Genomic DNA, 19,771 nt, shown 5'->3' on the forward strand with positions numbered 1-19,771 from the left:
CAAACGAGAAGGTGAGATTTGATTATTTCTCTGATTCCTGAGCGCTCGTCTTTAGAATCTAGAGAGGAGGGTGCATTCCTAGATCCTGCTCTGCAGTTAGTGTCAGCTAGGCCTCCGGGGCAGGGGCAAACACAGGAAAAGCTGATTTTTGGAGAAAGGTTGTAAGTGGGTAAAAGGCTTTCCTGTCTATTTTATTGCCCATTTTAATTCTATTCTGTTAGGATAATGCTAACAGAAAACTAGAGGAGCTTTGCAGCCCCGCACCACCTCTGTGAGCCTAGCTGAAGTTCTCTTTCTTCGGTTCCCCAAGCAACCCCCCAGGCTTTTAGAATAGCAGTTGGCAATTTGGGGGGTGGGATGGTTAGAGTCCCCTTCGAAAAGAGAGTGGCCCCTTTCCTTTTCAGACACTGGGCGCAAGCCATTATGATACAATATTTCACACATAATTTCAGGTTCTCACGTTCCACCTGATTCCCCCACTGTAGAGCTTGAAAGGCTGCGGCAGATTTGCGAGTGAGCAGAAGAGGAGAGAGGGAAAAGTAGAGCAACATTCTAGGACCTGTTTCCTCTCCAGCTCACATTCCTCCGTCGCAGTCCCGCTCTCATCGCCTCCGCTTAGTCTCCGGCTCCAACTATTCCAACCATCCTGGGAAGGGTGGGGCGGTCGGCTCTTGGGTCCCCCTTGGTTGCCCCCTCCCCCATCATCGGTCTCCCCTTCGGCCCCGGTCCCTCCCTTTCTGGGGTGGGGCCAGCCAATGGGCGACGAGACTCCCGGGTTTGGCCTGGGAGCCCGGGAGCCCAGAGATCGCCCCCCCACAGTTCTGGCCGCGGTCCCGGAGCGCACGGACGTGGCTTGAGTTTCCTCCGCTCTCTGATCGCTCACTCTCCTCCCCCCCTCCCGCTCTTCCTCCTCTCCCGGTCTCCCGCTCCAGCTGCAGCTCCACCCGCCGGCCCTGCACGGCTCCGGGTAGCCATGGAGGACACCCAGCTCCACATCGTCGAACAGCCGCTCCCCGGGTACCGTGACGCGGAGGACCCGGGGTCCTCGATAGTGCGGGGGCCGGCGGCCGAGGAGCCGTCAGGGGCCGGCTCTGAGGAGCTGATCAAGTCGGACCAGGTGAACGGCGTGTTGGTGCTGAGCCTTCTGGACAAAATCATCGGCGCCGTCGACCAGATCCAGCTGACCCAAGCCCAGCTGGAGGAGCGGCAGGCGGAGATGGAGGGCGCCGTGCAGAGCATCCAGGGCGAGCTGAGCAAGCTGGGCAAGGCGCACGCCACCACCAGTAACACCGTGAGCAAGTTGCTGGAGAAGGTGCGCAAGGTCAGCGTCAACGTGAAGACCGTGCGCGGCAGCCTGGAGCGCCAGGCCGGCCAGATCAAGAAGCTGGAGGTCAACGAGGCCGAGCTGTTGCGGCGCCGCAACTTTAAAGTTATGATCTACCAGGTGAGCTGGCGGGGCGGACCTCGCCCAGAGCTCCACGCCTGACCCGCAGTCCCAGGCCCGGGGCTTGGGGTGGGGGGACCTACCCTCGGCGCGGCGCTCCCGCCGGCTTGTCCCGGCCCGGGGGATCCACCCTCCTTCGGACGACCAATCCTGGGGTGGGGTGGGGTGAGGAGCGGATTCCTGGAGTGCGCAGAGGGGCGCGCTCTCTACCCCGCGTCTCCTCACCGAACCCCCCTCCCTTCGGTGTCAAACGTAGTGGAACCGAGTTAGGGGACTGGACACGGGGACACTGTCCCTCGCAGACCGCTCCCAACTTGGCTCTGTCAAAAGTCTACTGCGGGGAAGTTTGGGAAAAGCCTTGGGTCCCTGGCGGCTTTTGGGACCCGCTGTAAACGGACACTGGCGGCAAGGCCCGGGTTTGGGGCCTCAGGCGCTGCCCGCCCGATATAGCGGGTGATTCAGGGCCCAGGCACGCACCGGCGGGGGCTGAGCCAGGCGAGGGACGCCGGAGCCAGCACAGCCCCGCGGACCCCGCACCCCCGCCTCAGCCTTGGCTACCTACCCTATCCCCGCGGTGCGATCTGCCCCTGGCCTCCCGGCACTTTCTGGCCCCTGGGGACGCCCTAGTCAGAGGCGCGCCCGTCCTCTCGGCCAGATGGACGCAGGCAGGCGGGGGTGGGGTGGGGGTGGGTGGGTGAAGAAGGCAAGAGGGGCTGGTGGAGGGGAGTGGACAACCCAGGCCCGCGGTCCGGGCGCAGTGAATCACCTCGCATACCTGCGGGGGCGGCGGAGCAGCGGGCACTCTGGCTGGAGGAGGCTGGCGCGCTCCAGGCTCCGCCCAGGCGCTTGTTGATTCGTTTGCACCTCTCCCCATTCCTCCCACCAGGATGAAAAATGTACTTTTTGTATCTTAACCCCGAATAAACCTGCCTCTCTCCACACCCTCTCCCCAATACCATTAAGTTGGGCTTCAGCTGAGGGCTTGATGATCCTCGCTTGGGCTGAGTGCGCCCAGTCTCACCTCCTCTCTGCTTCCCGCAGGCCTGGTGGGTGTTCCTATCCCAAGGAGATGAGATCGTGGGGGTGGGAGGTCACCTGTGCCCCCTCTTCCCCTTCCTCTCCCTATCGAAGGGAGGGGAAAGAAAAGGAAGGCCGGATTTCCCGCAACCCCTAGGTGAGACGACCCCTATCAGGGAGCTTCGGTTCCTTGGAGACTCTGGGGCTTGGTCAAGCTGGCTTCTGAGTGACCATCTGGGATGCTATGTGTCCTTGAGCTGGCCTCTCCAGAAGGAGCTAAGAGAGATTTAGGGTGAGACAAGTGTCTGGAGACAATAGGTACTGGGAGGTGGGCCACCTGGCACTTCGCCAAACGCAGAGGTGGGACAGGGGCAGAAGTGACATTTCTGCCTGCCTCCTCCCTGCCTAGGGACTTTCCCCAAGAGGCCTCTACAAAGCTTTGCTTCTCCCCATACAGCACTATCTGGTAGTAAATGTTTGCCCCAGAGCTGTTTCCACTTGATCTGCTTGGAAAAAGCAGTGTGTGTGCACGTGTGTGCATGCATATGATTTCTAAAGAGATCTACCCAGCACCGAGGGGCACCAAAGGAAGGAGCGCAAGACAGGGGAGCAAACCAGCTTTATCGTTTCTATTTGGTATGGTAGAGGGCTGCCATGGAGGGCTGAAAGGGTGACCCTTCTCACCTTTAAATGTCCCAGACCGTAGGACCTGGGAAAATTCTTGGTCTTGGGGTAAACCTCCCCATGTCAAAGATGGAGATTCCGAGAGGACGGGTATGGAGGGAGAAAGGCTTCCATGCAGAGGCCAAGAGCATCCCTCTGTTACTCCCTCTCAGCAGTTGGCAGGGATCTGTCGCTGGGAATTGTGTGTCTGTGGGAGTAGGAGGTCTAATCTCAGGGTGGCTTTGACTGCATTTGCACTAACCCAGGGCCAGCAGGGAACAGAGTCGAGGTAGGAATAGCTCAGGCTGTGGATCCCAAGCTCCCAAACGTCAGGGGAAATAACAAAGGACTAAAGTGGTCCCAACTCTGAGAGGATCTCAGAGATAAAGACTCCGGCAACAGGGTGGGGCTCAGGGAAGCAGAACTTCCCTGAGCTGCACAGCAGATGTTCTAAGTTGGGGCAAGCGGGTGGGGTACTCAGATGCTAGAGGAAGGCAGAGGCTGCTCCTCCCTGAGGTCTGCAGGCCTGGGAAGAGAATGAGGTAAAAATAGCTCTCGGCCCTGGCAGACCTAATAGGGAAGACTGGGTGTGGCAACATTTATGGTAAAATCGGGCAGTTGGGGTAGGATGTTTGGGTGGCCAGGCACGGAGAGATTTGGAGAAAGGCCTCACAGGATGGTATGATTTCTCCAGCGTGGGAACAGGAGATTCTGTACTCCCCAGTGCAGATGTAGGAGGTGATGATATGGCCGGGGGCGGGGGTAGGGTGGAGGGAATCCTCAAAGGGTGGGAAGGCCCCAGCTGTGGGGTCAGGTCATCTGGCCTTCCACACCTTCTTCCTGGGGAATAAAGGAGGGAATCCCTTGTGTGGCCCCACCCCTGAGTCAGGGAACTGCTAGACACAATGACATCACAGGTGAAGTTTGCATTTGACCACACACACACACACACACACACACACACACACACACAAGCATGAAATTCATTCCCTCCCTGGCATTTCCCTCTTGTCTCCCAAACAAGAAGTAGCAGTTTGGCATCCCATCCTATCAGATGGCGCCTAGCCAGGCAAACAGTTAGTGAATGAGAGAAGTCAATTCTGCTACTAGTTTGGGGTCAGTGGATTGAGAACTGCTGGGAGGATCAGGCAGATTTGGGCACCATCCAAACAGGAGGAACTGTGATTATGAAAGAGCCAGTTCTCCCAGACAATAATTTGGATATTGCTAGAGTTCTTTTGGAATCCAGAAAGGGAGGATAAAATGGTAATAAATGTGTTCTGGAGTGTTTTTGATGAGGCAGTTAGTGACCTACAAACAGACTCATCAGACCTGCTCCAAGTGCTTGAGGACAGGACCAGGAAGCATTTAAAGGATCAGGTGGGTCCTAGGCATTAAAGGCAAGGACACCAGGGCTGGAATGAAGGCTTGCTGATTTCTCCCCAAATCCTAACCCATCCTACAGCTTCTTCTTGGACTCAAGGCAAATCAAGCCTACTTTGTTCTGGAATTCCAAAACTTTGTAAAAAAAATATTCCCAACTCGGGATTCTGGTCCCTCTTGTTCCCCTAAGCCTAATGGCCATGGAGAGATTGCTCATCATATCTTTCCTGCACAAAGCTGAGTTTGGGTTGTTTTTCCTGGTCACTGGATCCTAAGCAGGGAGGACATTTTATTTTTAGGGGTCCTTCCTTCCTGTCCGTCCTTCCTTCTTTCTTTCCTCACCTGAGTACTTTCATTGCTTTTTCATTGCTTTTAGAAGTAGAGGAGGGGGAGAGAGAGACATCAAAGTGAGAAAGAAACATCAATCGGTTGCTTCCCACATGCACTCGCAACTGAGGTATGTGCCGTGACTGGGAATTGAACCCGCAACCTTTTGGTTAAGGGATGATGCTCCAACCAACTGAGCCACACCAGCCAGATCTAGGGGTATTTCTAAGACTAAAGGAAATCATGCTCTTTGCTCTAATGTTTTTTTTTAAATAAAGTCTGATTGTTGTAAAGGTCAGTCAAAAAGGGAGATGGCACAGGTTGGGAGGTTGGGCAACTGGGAGGGAGAGGAGAAGGATTATCGTTGCTAGGCAGGCAACCTCAGAGATAAGTAGTAGTTTGTTCCATTTTTAAAAATCATACCATTGTGAGTGTTTTATCATTTTGTCATGATACAATTTTTGAGTTGGAAGGTGCTTCAGAGATAATCAATTCCAGTTTCTTCATTTTGTATTGGAGGAAGCCGAGGCTTCGAAAGGGGAAGTCACTTGATTATTGTCACTCAAGAGGTTGGGGGTCAAAGCTGAGGCCAGATCCCAGGTGTACCCCACCCCCTCCATGGGCTGCACTTTTTTTTAAAAAAAATATTTTATTTATTTTAGAGAGGAGAAGGGAGGGAAAAAGAGAGAGAGAAACATTAATAAGTTGCCTCTTGGATGGGAGAGAGCAAGTGATCAGTTACCTCTCTGAAGCCTCAGTGGGGAACCGAGCCCTGACAGGGAACCAACCCAAAACTCAGGAGTGTGCCCTGACTGGGAATCAAACCAGTGATCTTTTGCTTTCTAGACCAACACCCAACCAACTGGGCCACACCATTCAGGCTTTTGCTACGCTTTCTGCTCCCCACCTTCGCTTTCCATTCCTGGGCTCTGCAGCAGAAAACAGGGCGGAGGCTAGCCCTAACAGAGGGTTCCTTCTGACCCCTTCATTCTCTGAGCGAGACAGGATCACAGTCCCGGCACTGGGACCGCTCTGTGTGTGCGGGTGTGCAGTGTTGGCTGACAGTGGCTGAGGTTGGTGGCCTTCAGCTGCTCAGCCTCATAGTGTGGAAGGAGAGGCAATGTGTGATCGCCTGGCCCATGGACGGTGCCTGTGCGGGGAGAACCGGGTGTAAGGACTGGAGCTCCCCGCCTCGTGTGGGTGTTCCCCTGGTATGGCCTCTGCCCTTGGCCAGAAAAAGACCCCGTCCCTTAGCGCCTGTCTCCTCAGCCTTCCTGCCCCTCCAGCCTTCTCCTTGTACCCCACAGGCAGGTTGGCACCTGCTACTTTGTGTTTTGGTGGCTGCAGACCTTTACTCGACACTGCTATTGCCAGAGTCTAGTGACAGACCCAACTGTCCCTCTCCCTTGACGTCTCCCCATTGTCCAAAGTAAGAGTGGAGGCTCAGCCCCTCAGGAGGGAGAGTGGGGAGGTGGCGCTGGGTGCCCCAGGATGTAGGCCCGCCTGTCATAAAAACAGCTTAATTTCTCTGTGCATCTTGGTGTCCGATAGCCCAAGCATGGCTGGCGGGAAGGGTGGCAAGAGAGGCAGGAAATGAGGATGTGGCCAAAGAGAAATAGCCAGGATGTCTCTCTTCCACGCCTCTGCGTGCGTCTCCTCATCCGGGACGGCACCCAGTGCCCGCCCTGCCCGGGGGAATAACGCAAACTGGGATCAGCAGCATCTGACTCTGAAGACAATGAAGTCGTTTGCCTCCTCTTTCAGTCGTTGGAGCCTCCACAGTTAGAATCCAATGACTTGGCTCTTAGAAAACTCCTTTTCTACCCCCAGCAGCCTCTTTCCGCCATCACCCCACCCCGACCCCCCAGTAGCATCATCCCCCAACCACAGTTGACAGGAAGCCAAGGCCAGGACTGGGGAAGATTCTAGAGGGAGGAAGGGAGGGTGTTCCATTTAAATTGTGTTTATTAATTCATGGGCCTGGGTTGGTCCCACCCCACCAGCCCCAGGGCCCTCTTGATGAAGCATTGAAAATGTGGTTTCTTTCCATCCTAATACATTGTGTCCTCCCTCCTCCTCCCTACTCACCCATCCCCACTCGGCATGCTCACCAAGGCCTCTTTCTCTCAACCCTGTCTGCACCCATTCCAAACCCCATTTAAACCCCTTTTCCTCACCTTAGCCCAAGAAGAAGCTGAATGCACCCTCTGACCTGGTCACACCCAAGATTGTGCCTTTTGATCTTCTGCCTGAGACTGAACCCTTTGATCTGAAGCCTGATACAGTGCCTGAGATCCCACCCTTTGATCAGACGCCTAGAGCACTACCCTATTACCCAGAGCCTGTGTCTCTGCCCACCCCAAAGGAGCCGACAGCCGGTGGGGGTGTTTAGGGCCTCCTGGATCCCCCAGGTCTGTGGGCATGGCGTGTCACTAGAGTCCACCACTAGCTCACCGCCTGGTGGTGGTCAGTGCAGGATGGTGGGCCTCTTCCAAGCCACTGCCCCCTATGGGTGGGTGATGGGTATTAGGAAACACTCTTGTATTAGGCAGAGTTCAGGCAAATGTGGTTTGTGCAATAGAGTGGGAGGTGAAGGGGAGGCCCCCCTCCCTTGGGTTTGTCTTAATAACGACACTCCAAACACTGTACTTGAGCTGCACCCAATGCTGCCCTGCATGAAGTTGCTTGAAACTGAGCCAAGGTTTAGGATTCTCCCTTTCCCCCGCCCTCTGCCTCCTCCTCAGGGGCAAGCCAGTTTGGCTCAAAGCCCCTCAAGGGAGGCCCTTATGAAGCCCAAGCCTGGGGACTGTTCTGTGCCCTCGCCACCTCCCCCCATGTAGCGGAGGAAAACATTTACACTTATTTTTTCCAGTTTTCTTTTAATGTTTTGCAAAGAGATCCCTTATGTTTGCCAGATCCTGCCTTGGGTGGGGCACTCAAAAGCTGCCAACTCAGACAGGCCAAAGAAGTGGGGGGGCATTTTAGCTGGTTCTGGCTTGGATTCTCTGGCCTCCCTATAGCATAATGTTGCTCAACCTTTTTTTTTTTTTCATAATCATGCCCCTGAGGAGTCCTTTTAGACATTTCCCCCTAATTGTCCCCTCCTCCATGAAATTTTAATCCTACAATTATACTACATATTTGTTAAGGTACTGGGACTCTTTGGAGCACCACAAACTATTACTATACCTAAGCCCCTCTGACCCCTCAAGAGGCAATTTCCATCTTCTTAGGGACAATATCACTTCTGTTGAGAATCACACTATAGCAAAAAAGGACCCTCTGCCTTTGGTGTCTCCCACCCTCTTGTCTTGGCAGCCTCAAGGGCAGAGCCTGATTTTTTAAGACTTTCCCTCTCTTTCACCTCTCCTTCAGCCTGCACCTTCTCCCAACACCTTGTCTGAGCAGATCCTAGCTCTCTGGGTTACCTTTCCAAAGTCTACCCTGGCCATTCCCAGACAGTAGCTGGGGACAGGGCTGGTTCACTCTATGTCAAGAAAGGCTCCTACCCAGAGCTATATGACATTCTCCCTGACAAATGTGAAGTGCCTGGCCAAGGACTGGACACATAGTAGGTGCTCAAGTAAATTATCACTGTAACATTTTCTTCTTAAGCCAGAGGATCCTAAGTTTATACAGCAGGGTTGGGGAGTGGTGTGGAAGGGGCTGGGAGCTTCTCCAGGGCTCCTCTAAATTCACCCTGCGCTGGTGCCTTCCTGGGTTGGGGAGCTGTGTGTGCTTGGGCGGGGGCAGGGGAAGCCGTACATGCTTTTGTTCAGACCTGGTCATTAAAGGTAACTCTGGAAACCAAGCCTGTTGGGAGTGGTGGTTTTGTTTAATAAAAAAAAATGTGAAAACGGAACAAGCAGAACTCTCCCTCCTTGCCACCCCCGGAGGCCTCTCCTTTGGTTCAGGAGCTCTGCCAGGGAAGCAAGGGTGGGACAAGGGTGCCTGGCCTGTGTGCCCAGGGTAGCGGGGAGGTGCTTTGGGATTGTGTTTATGGTTGTTGTAGCAACAGGCACATTGGGTGGGCCCAAGATAGCACTCCAAGGCTGTGAGTCATAGGGGAAACCTGGCCTGGAAAGGGGGAGAAAAGAAAAAATCCATTAATGGAGGGGAAAAGCTAAAGTCTTGGTGGTATACCCTCCCCAGAACCAACCTACTGGGCATTGTCCAGGAACTGCGGCCAAGGCGTTTCTTCCCTCATCCCCTGACCTTCGACCAAGAAGGCAGCTCCTCTGGCGTAAGCCATCACTCTGAAGGGAACCTATAGTGAATGAGGTCTATTCCCAGCTCCCTACCCAGAATGAGGGAGATGCCCCCAAACCCAGAAATAAACCCTCCCTCATGGGGATTGCTCCCTGAGGTCGAATTTGAGACCTTTTGTCAGGCTCTGAGAAGGTGGGTTTGGCTACAAGAAGTCTACAACTCTCTCCCCAGCCCTGTTCACTTCCAAGCTCAGTTGGCAAAGACCTTTATCTAGCAAGCCAGAGGCCAGGGAAACCAGCCAGCTCAGCCTTTATGGAGTGGGGTGGATCAGTGGGGAGAATTGGGGATGCTGGGAGTGGGGCAGAGAGACAATGTGGATTTGTTTTCCAGCAGCTGGGACTGTTTCCTGACTATTCCCCGCCCTTCACCCTTAATCCTCCCAAGCGCATCCACATTGTCTGAGCTTAGAGAAAGGAGGGGTTCCCCTCCACCCTCTGGTGTCCGGGTTGTGGGTTTTTATTCTGGGAAGCTGTAAAGGAGAGATCAGTGCTGAATTTTTTTTAAATACAGGACTGCAGGTAAATTCTGGGTGGAGATAGATGAAGAGGTAGTGGAGAGTTTAGATCCCAGAGATTCCTAAAATGGTGTGAAAGACAGAGGACCCGAGTAGTGGCTGGGGAAAACTGACTGCAAAAAGAGACCCAAAGAGTACAAACTGGAACTAAGAGGGGATGATAAGAGAGGTTGGGGCCCTCCTACACTTGGAACGAGGAACACATCCCCTCAATGCCTCTGTAAGTGTAGAAGACAGAGGGATTAACAGAATGAAATAGGATGCCCATAATAGTACTAAACCAGCTATGGCAAGTAGAGACTACAAGTCCCAGCATGCCCAGTGCCCAGGGCATCTTGCCTGCTGGGAGGTGTAGTCAAGTGACTAGAGCTTGAGGTGGCTTGATGCCCAGAAGAGCTGGTGCCCAGCCTGGGAGCAGAGGTGGAGCCACTATTTTCTCTTTGTCCCTGCTAATGCTATTGACAGGGAGGGAAGGAAGTTGGGAGGGGTGTTCCTAGTTTTCAGTGTAAACCAGGAAACTCTGGGGGGATGTGGATGGGAGGGAAAAGGAAAGAAGTCAGGAGCCAGGGAAGGAATTTCTGTAGCAGGTGGTGCGGAGATACCAAGTGGCCAATGTATGTATGTGTGTGTGTGTATTTGCGTATTTATGAGAGGGGAGTTGTTCAGCTCATGTTGCCTCTCTTTTCTTTCTTATTTTTTTAAAATCAAATTTATGGGAATGACATTGGTCAATAGGATGATATAGGTTTCACGATGCCTCAATTTTTCTCAGTTGGGATTTTCTTACAACACTGGGAAACAATCTCAGAAAACCCTTGAGAAACCATCTCTCATTCCTTCAGCTGAAGTCTCTAAAGAGAGTCTGGGCCCAAAAGGAGGCCCTGTCTACGTTCTGAGTTACGTCCCTTTCCCTTTCTGTGCTCGGCCTCCCCGTACCTTGTTGGAGGTGATCCTGAGATTCTGAAACATGGGCCCAGAGTCAGGATCTTGGAAAACTTCTCCGAGTGCAAAACAGTGCTGGTGCTGGGTCCTCCGGGGGAGGAAGGAAGAACTGGCTCTGAGCTCCAGGCTCTCAGGGAGTGTGAGACCATCATGCTACTCCTGGCCTCTTGAGGTCCAATCTGCGGGGCGGCGGGGGGCGCGGGAGTGGAAGCAAGAATGGAAAAGCAATGCCTCCCTTCCATTCCCAGGTAGGGAAGTCAGAACCAGAAGAGGTATCTGTGCTGGGGAGAGTACATGCCTTTGGCTGACAGCTAGTGTTTGCCTCTTTCTTTTCTGAATTTCTACAAGGTGGGAGAGGGGAACATGCAAGGGTGGAACCAAACAATATGAGGAGGTCAAGGAGTGGGGCATGGGCCACAGCTCTTCTTCCCAAAGACTTGTTCTGAAACGGTTTGAAACGGGAGATGCATCCTCTTTATCCTGCCTTCAAGTTGCCCTACTTGGGACTTGCCTGATACTGGCTGCGTGTTCACCTCCCTTCCCGACCCCTCGACCTGAACGAACTTTTCGCAAACCCTTCTGCTTTCAGGCCTGGCTCGGGCAATGTGTGACTTAGTGCACCAGAGGGCGCTCTGCCCATTTCCAAAGTTAAGTCGTGTTCCTTGGGACGCACGTGGCAAGGAGTGGTTTAATGTAAGGGCGGATGTAGGGCCCAAGGACCGCCTTGGAGGGCCGCAGAGCTATTTAACTGGCGTGCAGAAGCCCTGTTCCTTCCTTGCCCTGTCTGTGGAGCTCTCATTCATTCGACACACTTGCGGGGTGCAAATAAGGTGTCTGTGCCCGGCGCTGGGGATGCAATGGCAAACACGTTCAGGCCGATTTCGTGGGTACCGCACACTGCCCAGCACCACCGCCACCCTGCCTCGGGTTCACTCATCGTCCCCCCAAGTGCCCGCAGCCCCCTTCATCTTTTCCGCTCTGCTTTCCCTTTAGGACGAAGTGAAACTGCCTGCCAAACTGAGCATCAGCAAGTCGCTGAAAGAGTCGGAGACGCTGCCCGAGAAGGAAGGCGACGAGCTGGCTGAGGGTGAGCGGCCCGACGAGGACGCGGCCATCGAGCTGTCCTCGGACGAGGCGGTGGAGGTGGAGGAGGTCATCGAGGAGTCGCGCGCCGAGCGCATCAAGCGCAGCGGCCTGCGGCGCGTGGACGACTTCAAGAAGGCCTTCTCCAAGGAGAAGATGGAGAAGACCCGGGTGCGCACCCGCGAGAACCTGGAGAAGACCCGCCTCAAGACCAAGGAGAACCTGGAGAAGACGCGACACACACTGGAGAAGCGCATGAACAAGCTGGGCACACGCCTGGTCCCCGCTGAGCGCCGGGAGAAGCTCAAGACCTCTCGGGAGAAGTTGCGCAAGTCTTTCACTCCGGACCACGTGGTCTACGCGCGCTCCAAGACGGCAGTCTACAAGGTGCCGCCCTTCACCTTCCACGTCAAGAAGATCCGCGAGGGCGAGGTGGAGGTGCTGAAGGCCACCGAGATGGTGGAGGTGGGCGCCGACGACGATGAGGAGGGTGGCGCGGAGCGTGGCGAGGCCGTGGATCTGCTGCGCGGGAGCAGCCCCGACGTGCACACGCTGCTGGAGATCACCGAGGAGTCAGACGCCGTGCTGGTGGACAAGAGCGACAGCGACTGAGGGGGACGGGTGGGGCTCTGCCCAGGAGGCCTTGCGCCCCACCTCTCCCTGCCCCCACCCTGATTCTCTTCCCTCCTGAACTTTCTCTTTTGCCTTCTTTCTCGGGCCCCAGACGGGCTCACACATTTCTAAATCGAGAACACCGAACACCTTTCCCTCAAGGAGCACCCCTCCGAGTCTTAGAGCTGTTAAGACGGTAGGGGGAGGCAGCCTCCACAAAGACCAGCCCCAATCGGGGCGTAGTCTGGGCGGAGATGGAAAGGGGATGGTCCACGCCCTGGTTGTGCAAACTGGGGATCCTGCGGGAAAATGCTATCATTTCCACAGTCGCCCCACACCCCGCCCCGGGGCAGGCTGCCTTCCCTCGAACCTTGTCCTCACACATCCAGCTCTCTCATTCCTGCTCACTGAGCTCTTCTTTCTTATCCTGATCCCTGGAAGCTTCGAAGCCAAAATTAGTGTAATAGAAAAGAACATATTCTGAAGAAGACCTTTGTCCACATGGGAGGCCCCCATACCGGAAGGACTCGAAAGCAGCTTTTGGGAGAACGTGGGCTGTAAAGGGGAGAGGGCAGAGGGAGCCATAGATGAGGGTCCAGCACAGGCTGTATCTGCAGAGTCCCAACAAGGAAGGCTGGAGCCAGGCGGGGCCCTGGGGAGTGGCAGTGGAAAGTGGCCCACTTTCATGTTAGGCATCTGCACACAGGCACAGGTGGCTGTGGCTTTGGGAAGGAGAACAGGAAATAGCAGAAAGTGGAAATGGATGAAGAGAGGCGCATTTGCCTCATTAGCAGCATGAGAAATGCAGAGCGAGAATCCTATCTTAACTTGAGTGCTCCTTTTCCATCTCAGGATAAGGAGGGATGATGAGAAAGCGATGATCCAGAGAGAAAAGAGCCGTAGGCCTCACTCCTTCCCTCAACTGGGATCTGGGTGGTGCCTCAGGGGCAGTCCGTCCCTCAAAGCCCAGGAAATTAGGGTCCCAGAAGGGGGCAGCACCAGGCTGCAAAGAACTGAGAGTCAGGAGGGAGGCAGATTAGAAAGAAAGTGAGGTGCGAATGGCCAGGCCACCAAGCTGAGAGCTGGAGGGGGAGTGAGGAGAGTATCACCGTGTATGGAGCACCCGGCAGACTCTTCTCGAGACCCTTCCCTAGAACTAGTAGAAGAGCTGCAGAATTTGCCCTTGTGGGCTCCTCTCCTGAATCTTTAGGGCTGACAGAGTCGCTGCTTCCAGGTTCTCCTTGGGATACTGGAGTCCTGCTGAGCCTCCCCAGTTTAAAGGGGGTGGTCAGAAGCAAAAACAGCTCCCCTTTCCTACAAGTCATTTGTGCCATGGCTCACAAGTTCCCTACAGAGGAGGCTGAAGGATTCTCCCTTCTCCCCCATCGCCTTTGCCTTTTTGTCCCTGCTCTGCTTTTTAGAATCACAGCTGATCGCTTTAAGGGGTGGAGGGAGAGAGGGAGCCTGCGGACACAAACCTTTTTTACAATACAAAGCTTTGCTCCACCCCACCCCCACCCCCCAACATACACTTTCTTGGTTCTCTTCCCTCTGGTGGATGCTTGGAGACAGGTCAACTGAGACAGGATGGAGACTGGGACAAGGTGCTGATGGGTTGAAGGGGCCTGAGCTGTGGGCAGACGCTGGTTCCTGTGGGCTCTGGGGAGCCTCTCATGTTGCTGTGTCCTGGTGAGCAGCCTGACCAATAAACCTGCTTTTCTAAAAGGATCTGTGTTGGACTGTATTCTCCGAAGACAGCTCTATATAGGATGGGTTACAGAGGATGGGAGGGAAAAGTGAAGGGGGCAGGGAGGGGGCGAGAAAAAGAGGAGACTGTTGGTTTAGACTTGCTTCACTTGCGTGGGGTGTGTGTGGGGTGTGTTATCGTCATCCCTGTTTTAGAGATGAAGAAACAGAGTGGCTTGTGTAAGGTGACATAGCTGGTAAGTGGTGGAGCTGCGATTCTAAGCCAGGCAACCTGTAACCCTGTGTTGTCTGGATCTACTTCCCAGCTGTCAGGGCATTAGCTCTGCAGACGTGCCCAGTTAGCCTGAGCGTCCCCCAAATATACACTTCAGAATCATGGGCCTAGAGGGGGCCGCTTCAGGGAGGGGAAAAATCAGAGGCCCTGGACTCAGAGGGCTGAGTGTCATAAGAAAGGATTCCAGTGCATGTGGGCCAGTCATAGCCACACAACACAGATGATTCTCCTCATGACCCTGGGATGGGCACTATTTTGTTGTTTGTACAGTCTCTTCCCCACGAGCAGGGTGCCCTACCTTCCCACGGGTTACAGATTTCCTAGAACAATGGACTCAAATCATCATGTGGATTCTGCTGGCATGAGAAGCACCTGGGAAGGAGTGTCCCTAATAAATACTGGTTGGCCAAAAAGTCCATATTTTTTTTGTAAAATGAGGGACACATTTTTCATTTTCACCAAGAACTTCATTGATTTGGATATTTTGAGTAAGTTGGCTCTGTCCCGCATGGTATAACATTGAGGATTCTCAATGAAAGTGTCGATTCGACTGCTATCAACTTCAACTGGCCCACTCAACCGTCGAGAAATCTCTGGCATGAAATTATTTTGCAAACCACTTTTGACACGTTCGATCAATTACAGCACTTTCTCCACACATTGCACAAATCTTTTTTTTGAGTTTCAGTTGCGTTTTTACCTTTCTTGAAATAATAAAGCTAATTTGCTGAAAGTGTTGCCTATTTTCTTTCATCTTCAACATTAAAATGGCTACACAAAAATTCACCAATTTTGGTAAGTTTTTTTTTTAAAATGCATGCTGATATGATAGTCGTCACAGTATAATTTAACAAAATTGTTTCAAATGAAATTAAAGGTAATTGAGTGCTACTAGAGCCACTTTATGGGGAAAAAAAAACCTCAAACTTTTGACCAACCCATACAATGTTTCTCAGGCTCTATCCCAGACTCCTCTTACTACCCCAAACAAGCTGAGCCTTTCCTAATGAGCTGTACATTCCTTTTCAACTCCTCTACCCCAAACTGCAGGGTCCAGAGTTCTAAGTTCCCTAGAAAGGTTGGTTTCCCACCAAAAAAAAATAGAAACTTATACTGAAAATTAAGAGACTGGGGCCAGGAAACTTCCTTTTGCTTATATTATATTCCAATATTCCAGTATATAAATACTCCTTAGCATGGCTCACAAGTTCTCTAAGAGTGTGGTCCTTGCCTCAGTGCTTACTGTCTAACATGCTCTTTAGGGAGCCTGGTGGCAAACGTGGACCACAAATATTCGGGCCTATGGGCCTTTGGTCAGGCTGGTCCCTCTCTCTGGAATGGCCTCTCCCTTTTCACCCCCCTTTTTCTAATCCTCACCAGAGGACATGCCTATTGACTTTAGAGAGAGGGGGAGGGAGGAACAGAGAGAGGGAGAGAAGCTTACTGACTTTAGAAGGAGAGGAAAGGAGGGAGGGAAACATTGATGCAATGAGAGGGTGCCAGACCAGGGGCCAAACTGCAACATAGGCGTGTACCCTGAACAGGAATTGAACCCACCACATTCCAGTTTGTGGGAGGATGCTCTAACCAATGGAGCCACACCGGCCAGGGCTCCACCTCTCTTCTGAAACCAATCACTTTCCCACCTCTACCCCAGTCATACTGATCACTCCCTTTTCAGGGCTCCTGTAGAACTTTGTGTCAATAAATATTTGCTGAATGAATGAATGAGTGAATGAATTACAAGACTCTTTCCATTGCAAATGTCATAAACTCACCTCAAACTGGCTTCAGCAGAAACAAAACAAAACAGAACAACAAACACAACCAAAGCTGAAAACAAACAGAGGGAATTAATGTAACTGAAAAAGTTCTTGATAAAAAATGTCCAGGGATGTCTGGGTGCAAATTCTGATGTAATATATTAGGAATTTATCTCTTCTTATCTTTTCTTTTCTACTGTGTTTGTTTCATTAAAATCAGATTTCCCTCATATGTTGACAAAGATGACCACCAATAGCTGCAGGTTTATGGCTTAACAGTTGAACCCAGTTAAGAAGGTTTCTTTCCAAATCCTTCCATCCAGAATCTCAGATATGATGTCCACTGACCCTGATAGGTCACATAGTCAAATCACCATGCCTCTGACCAAATCTAAGTCATGTACCACTTCTAGAACCCACCTGAATTGTGGGGCTGAGTATATTTTTTAAAAAAGGCTGATTTCCCAAAGGAAAATTGGGTTGCTGTTATCAATAGAAAGGGGGGAGGTTGATGGGCAGACAAAACAACAGATGTTCTTTCTGAATTATCTGTTTGTGATACTGTGCTAGAAGCCAGGAGACTTACAGGGACAACAATCCTAGCCCTTGATTTTAAAGGGTTTGTAACTAGGGGGAGAGGCAGATGTTCAAAATAGCTCGAACAATGACTGTGAGCCAGTTAAAGCGAAATGCAGTGGTAATACATGGAGAGGGATTAATCGTGCCTGGGGACTATGGAACAGCTTACAGGAGGGAGGGGGCTTAAAAGCAGTGATTCTAAACCTGAGTAGGATTTCAAATATATTTGCTGCAGGAAAGAGATAATATTTTACTTGATTTTTTTTTTTTTTTTTTTTTTGTCACCAGAGCCTAACAGTATCTCAAATACAATTGTATTGGTTAATGTCATTTGGGTTAAAGTATAAGAAAATGACATTGGCCAAAAGGGAAAAAGAAACTTATATTGGAAGGCTGCCAAGATATCCTCTGGACTCCAAGGAATTGCCGAGCAGCCAGACTAGGAAGAGTAGGAATCAGGGGATCTCCAGGGACTTCTGGGAGGGAGTTGATGGATGACCCTCTCTAAAATGCTGACATTAATGGAACCCGGGCCCTGAGCCTCTCTGTTTCAAATTCTAAATTCCTGGCAGGGAGAATCTGATTAAGCCAGTTAACATTAGTATTCACCCTGGATTTAATAATCTATGGCCAGGGGGACCGGATCATGTCATGTAGATGTATGTGGCTGAAGGGATCCATTCCAGTGTATGACTGAGGAGGGGAGGAGCAATTCCCAGGAAAAGAGGACTGGAGCCAGGCAGGACCCAAGAGATAGCTATTGAAACACTAGGGACACTACACATGTTAATTAAATTAAAGCAGTGAAATATGAAGGTTCTTTAGGCAAAGGGAACAGTACGCAGGAAGACAAGGAAGTGGGAAAACTGAAGACATGACTAAGGAATAGTTAACAGAATTATGGAATGCAAGATATAGAAAGGGTCTTTTTAAAAACTATTATTTATTTATTTTTAGGGAGAGGGAAGGAGGGAGCAAGAGAGGGAAGGAAACATCGGTGTGAGAGAGAAACACATGCCTGAAACTGCAACCTAAGCATCTGCCCTGAGTGGGAATCAAACTGGTGAACTTATGCTTTGCGGGACGACACCCAACCAAACGAGTCACACAGGTCAGGGCTGAAAGGGGTCTTTTTTATAGGTGAGGAAATAGTCATTTTACAGAGGAAGTTGCTGCAGACCCAGGAGAGAAAGTAATTATCAATGCCTAATAAGACTCAGGATAAAAGTTAGCAGAAGAGAGGTGATCCTTGAAGTGCTAGGAGTAGGTAGATGGAGCCAAGGGAGGGAGAGAAGAGGATGGGATTTAGAATTCAAGGTGGGTGCCCACCTTTAGGGGACGATGGGGGTTGGGATGGCCGGGGAGGGAGAAGCATATCTTGCTGGGTGCAGGGCACTTTCGTAAACATTATCCCAGGTGATTCTGACCTGGGTTGGTTTCTCCTCTGCTTAGAGAAGCTCCTGCCTCCTCCCTCCAGGCCTTTGTCTCTGTGGGGCGACTGAGACCCTTATCCTAGTCCACAGCTGCTTTGTCAGGGATGGACGTCTCGTCCTGTCTGGGCTAATGAAATCTCTGCCAGCAACTTAGAATTTTGGGCCAACAGCCATAGAGACAACATTTTTATTAGCACCCTCAAGTCAAGTCATGACAAGGGAAAGGCAGAGTTTTAGTGAGATGTTCCACGAACTCTCTCTGCTGAGATTCCTACAATCGCCCTCCCCTAGGCGAGGATGTTCAATCCTTTATTCAAATTTGCAAGACATCTGTTTCCTTTCAATAAGTCTTGCCCTCCCCCGACCTTGTTTTTCTGCATAAGATAATCAAACCTCACATACGTCGATGGATTGCAACATGCCAGGTGCTATATCGTGTGCTTCACAGGTTTGCTCATTTACTCTTCCTGACAACCTATGAGGTAGATTGTCTCATATTCTCTACCACACAGAGAAGGAAACCAAAGCTCACAGTGGGTGAGCAGTCGGCCCAAGGTGGCGCTGCTGCGCGGGAAGACCCTGCTAGGCCCTGGTTCTTTCCTGCCATGCCGCACAGTTAACCTGACAGTATTTTCCAATCAAAAACGCTTTAATGCAAACTCACCAAAGTCCAACTTATATTCTCTATTTGAAGATGAGGGTGCTGAGGCTGAGAGAGGTTAAAGAACTTGTCCGGCGTTGCTCCGCTTATTCTCTGTCAGAGCCGGAATTCAAACCAAGGGGTCTCATCTCAGCTCCCGTCAGCTTTCTAGGTAACAAATTTGCTTCCATTGACCACTGTGACGGTCAAGGGAGGAAAGAAGGTCTAGGGGGAGGGATGATCAACAGTACTAAGTTCTACAGCAAAAGTGAGTAAGATGACTGAGAAGGCATCAGCTTCGAGGAGCAGGGGTCCCCGATGGCCTTCCAGAGCCCTGTGCTGTGGAGAGGAGGAGGCAGAAGCCACGTCGGTGGAGCAAGTAGGGGAGAGGACATAGGGGCCATCATAGGGAAGGGGGGATTACTTGAGGGTCAAGATAGGGAAGGAGTATCTTTGGAGCAAGAAGGGAGGGGATAAGTGGAGAAAGTCAGTGGAAGAGGAGAATTGATAAAGCTCAGAAAAGGGAGGGGTGGGCCCAAGAGCACTTCCATTCTTTCAGTAAGCGTTTCCTGAGTACCTATTCTCTAGGCACTGGAAAGACAAGGGAGCATCAAACAGGTAAGATTCTTTTTTTTTTTTTTTTTTTTTGAACTGACAGTGCAATGAGGAAGACAGATAAGAAACTGGAAATGGATCAATAAAATGAGAATTATAACAAGAGTTCCACAGGAAACGGCATATTAAGGGGCTGGGAGCAACTATAGGTAAGGGTAGTTCGACAAAGCCTCTCTGCGCGGGTGAGACCAGAAGGGCGAGAAGAAACTAGCCATGTCAGAGCGAGTGAAGGAAAAAGACCGGCATCTGCAAAGGCCCTGAGGTGGGAAGTGGATGGCTAGAATACCGTGGGCAGGAAGAAAGCTGGTGGGGATAAGAAAACGGAGAACTCCTTTATCCTAAGCCTCGTGGAAGCCACTGAAGGAAGAGAATGACATAGTATGAATGATGTTTTAAGCAGCCTGGGAAAAGGCCTTAATCTTGAAAATATTCAGGGGATCGGTCTTCAGACAGGAGGAAAGGGAATGCTTATATGATGATTCCTGAGCAGCGCTTCTGCGCAAGGA

At 51.7% G+C, this 19,771-nt stretch overlaps 1 protein-coding gene across 1 annotated transcript; it reads left to right on the forward strand.

Annotated features, from left to right (window-relative positions):
• Positions 1-809: 809 nt before the first annotated feature.
• Positions 810-13,979, forward strand: CAVIN1 (caveolae associated protein 1). Its single transcript, XM_054593808.1, has 2 exons — positions 810-1,444; positions 11,553-13,979. The coding sequence occupies exons 1-2, from the start codon at positions 974-976 to the stop codon at positions 12,252-12,254; spliced, it is 1,173 nt and encodes a 390-aa protein (XP_054449783.1). The 5' UTR covers positions 810-973; the 3' UTR covers positions 12,255-13,979.
• Positions 13,980-19,771: the final 5,792 nt, after the last annotated feature.

This window comes from Pteronotus mesoamericanus, unplaced genomic scaffold (genome assembly GCF_021234165.1).
Source record: "Pteronotus mesoamericanus isolate MK-2021 breed Mesoamerican mustached bat unplaced genomic scaffold, CSHL_Meso_final scaffold_476, whole genome shotgun sequence".
Taxonomy (NCBI): domain Eukaryota; kingdom Metazoa; phylum Chordata; class Mammalia; order Chiroptera; family Mormoopidae; genus Pteronotus; species Pteronotus mesoamericanus.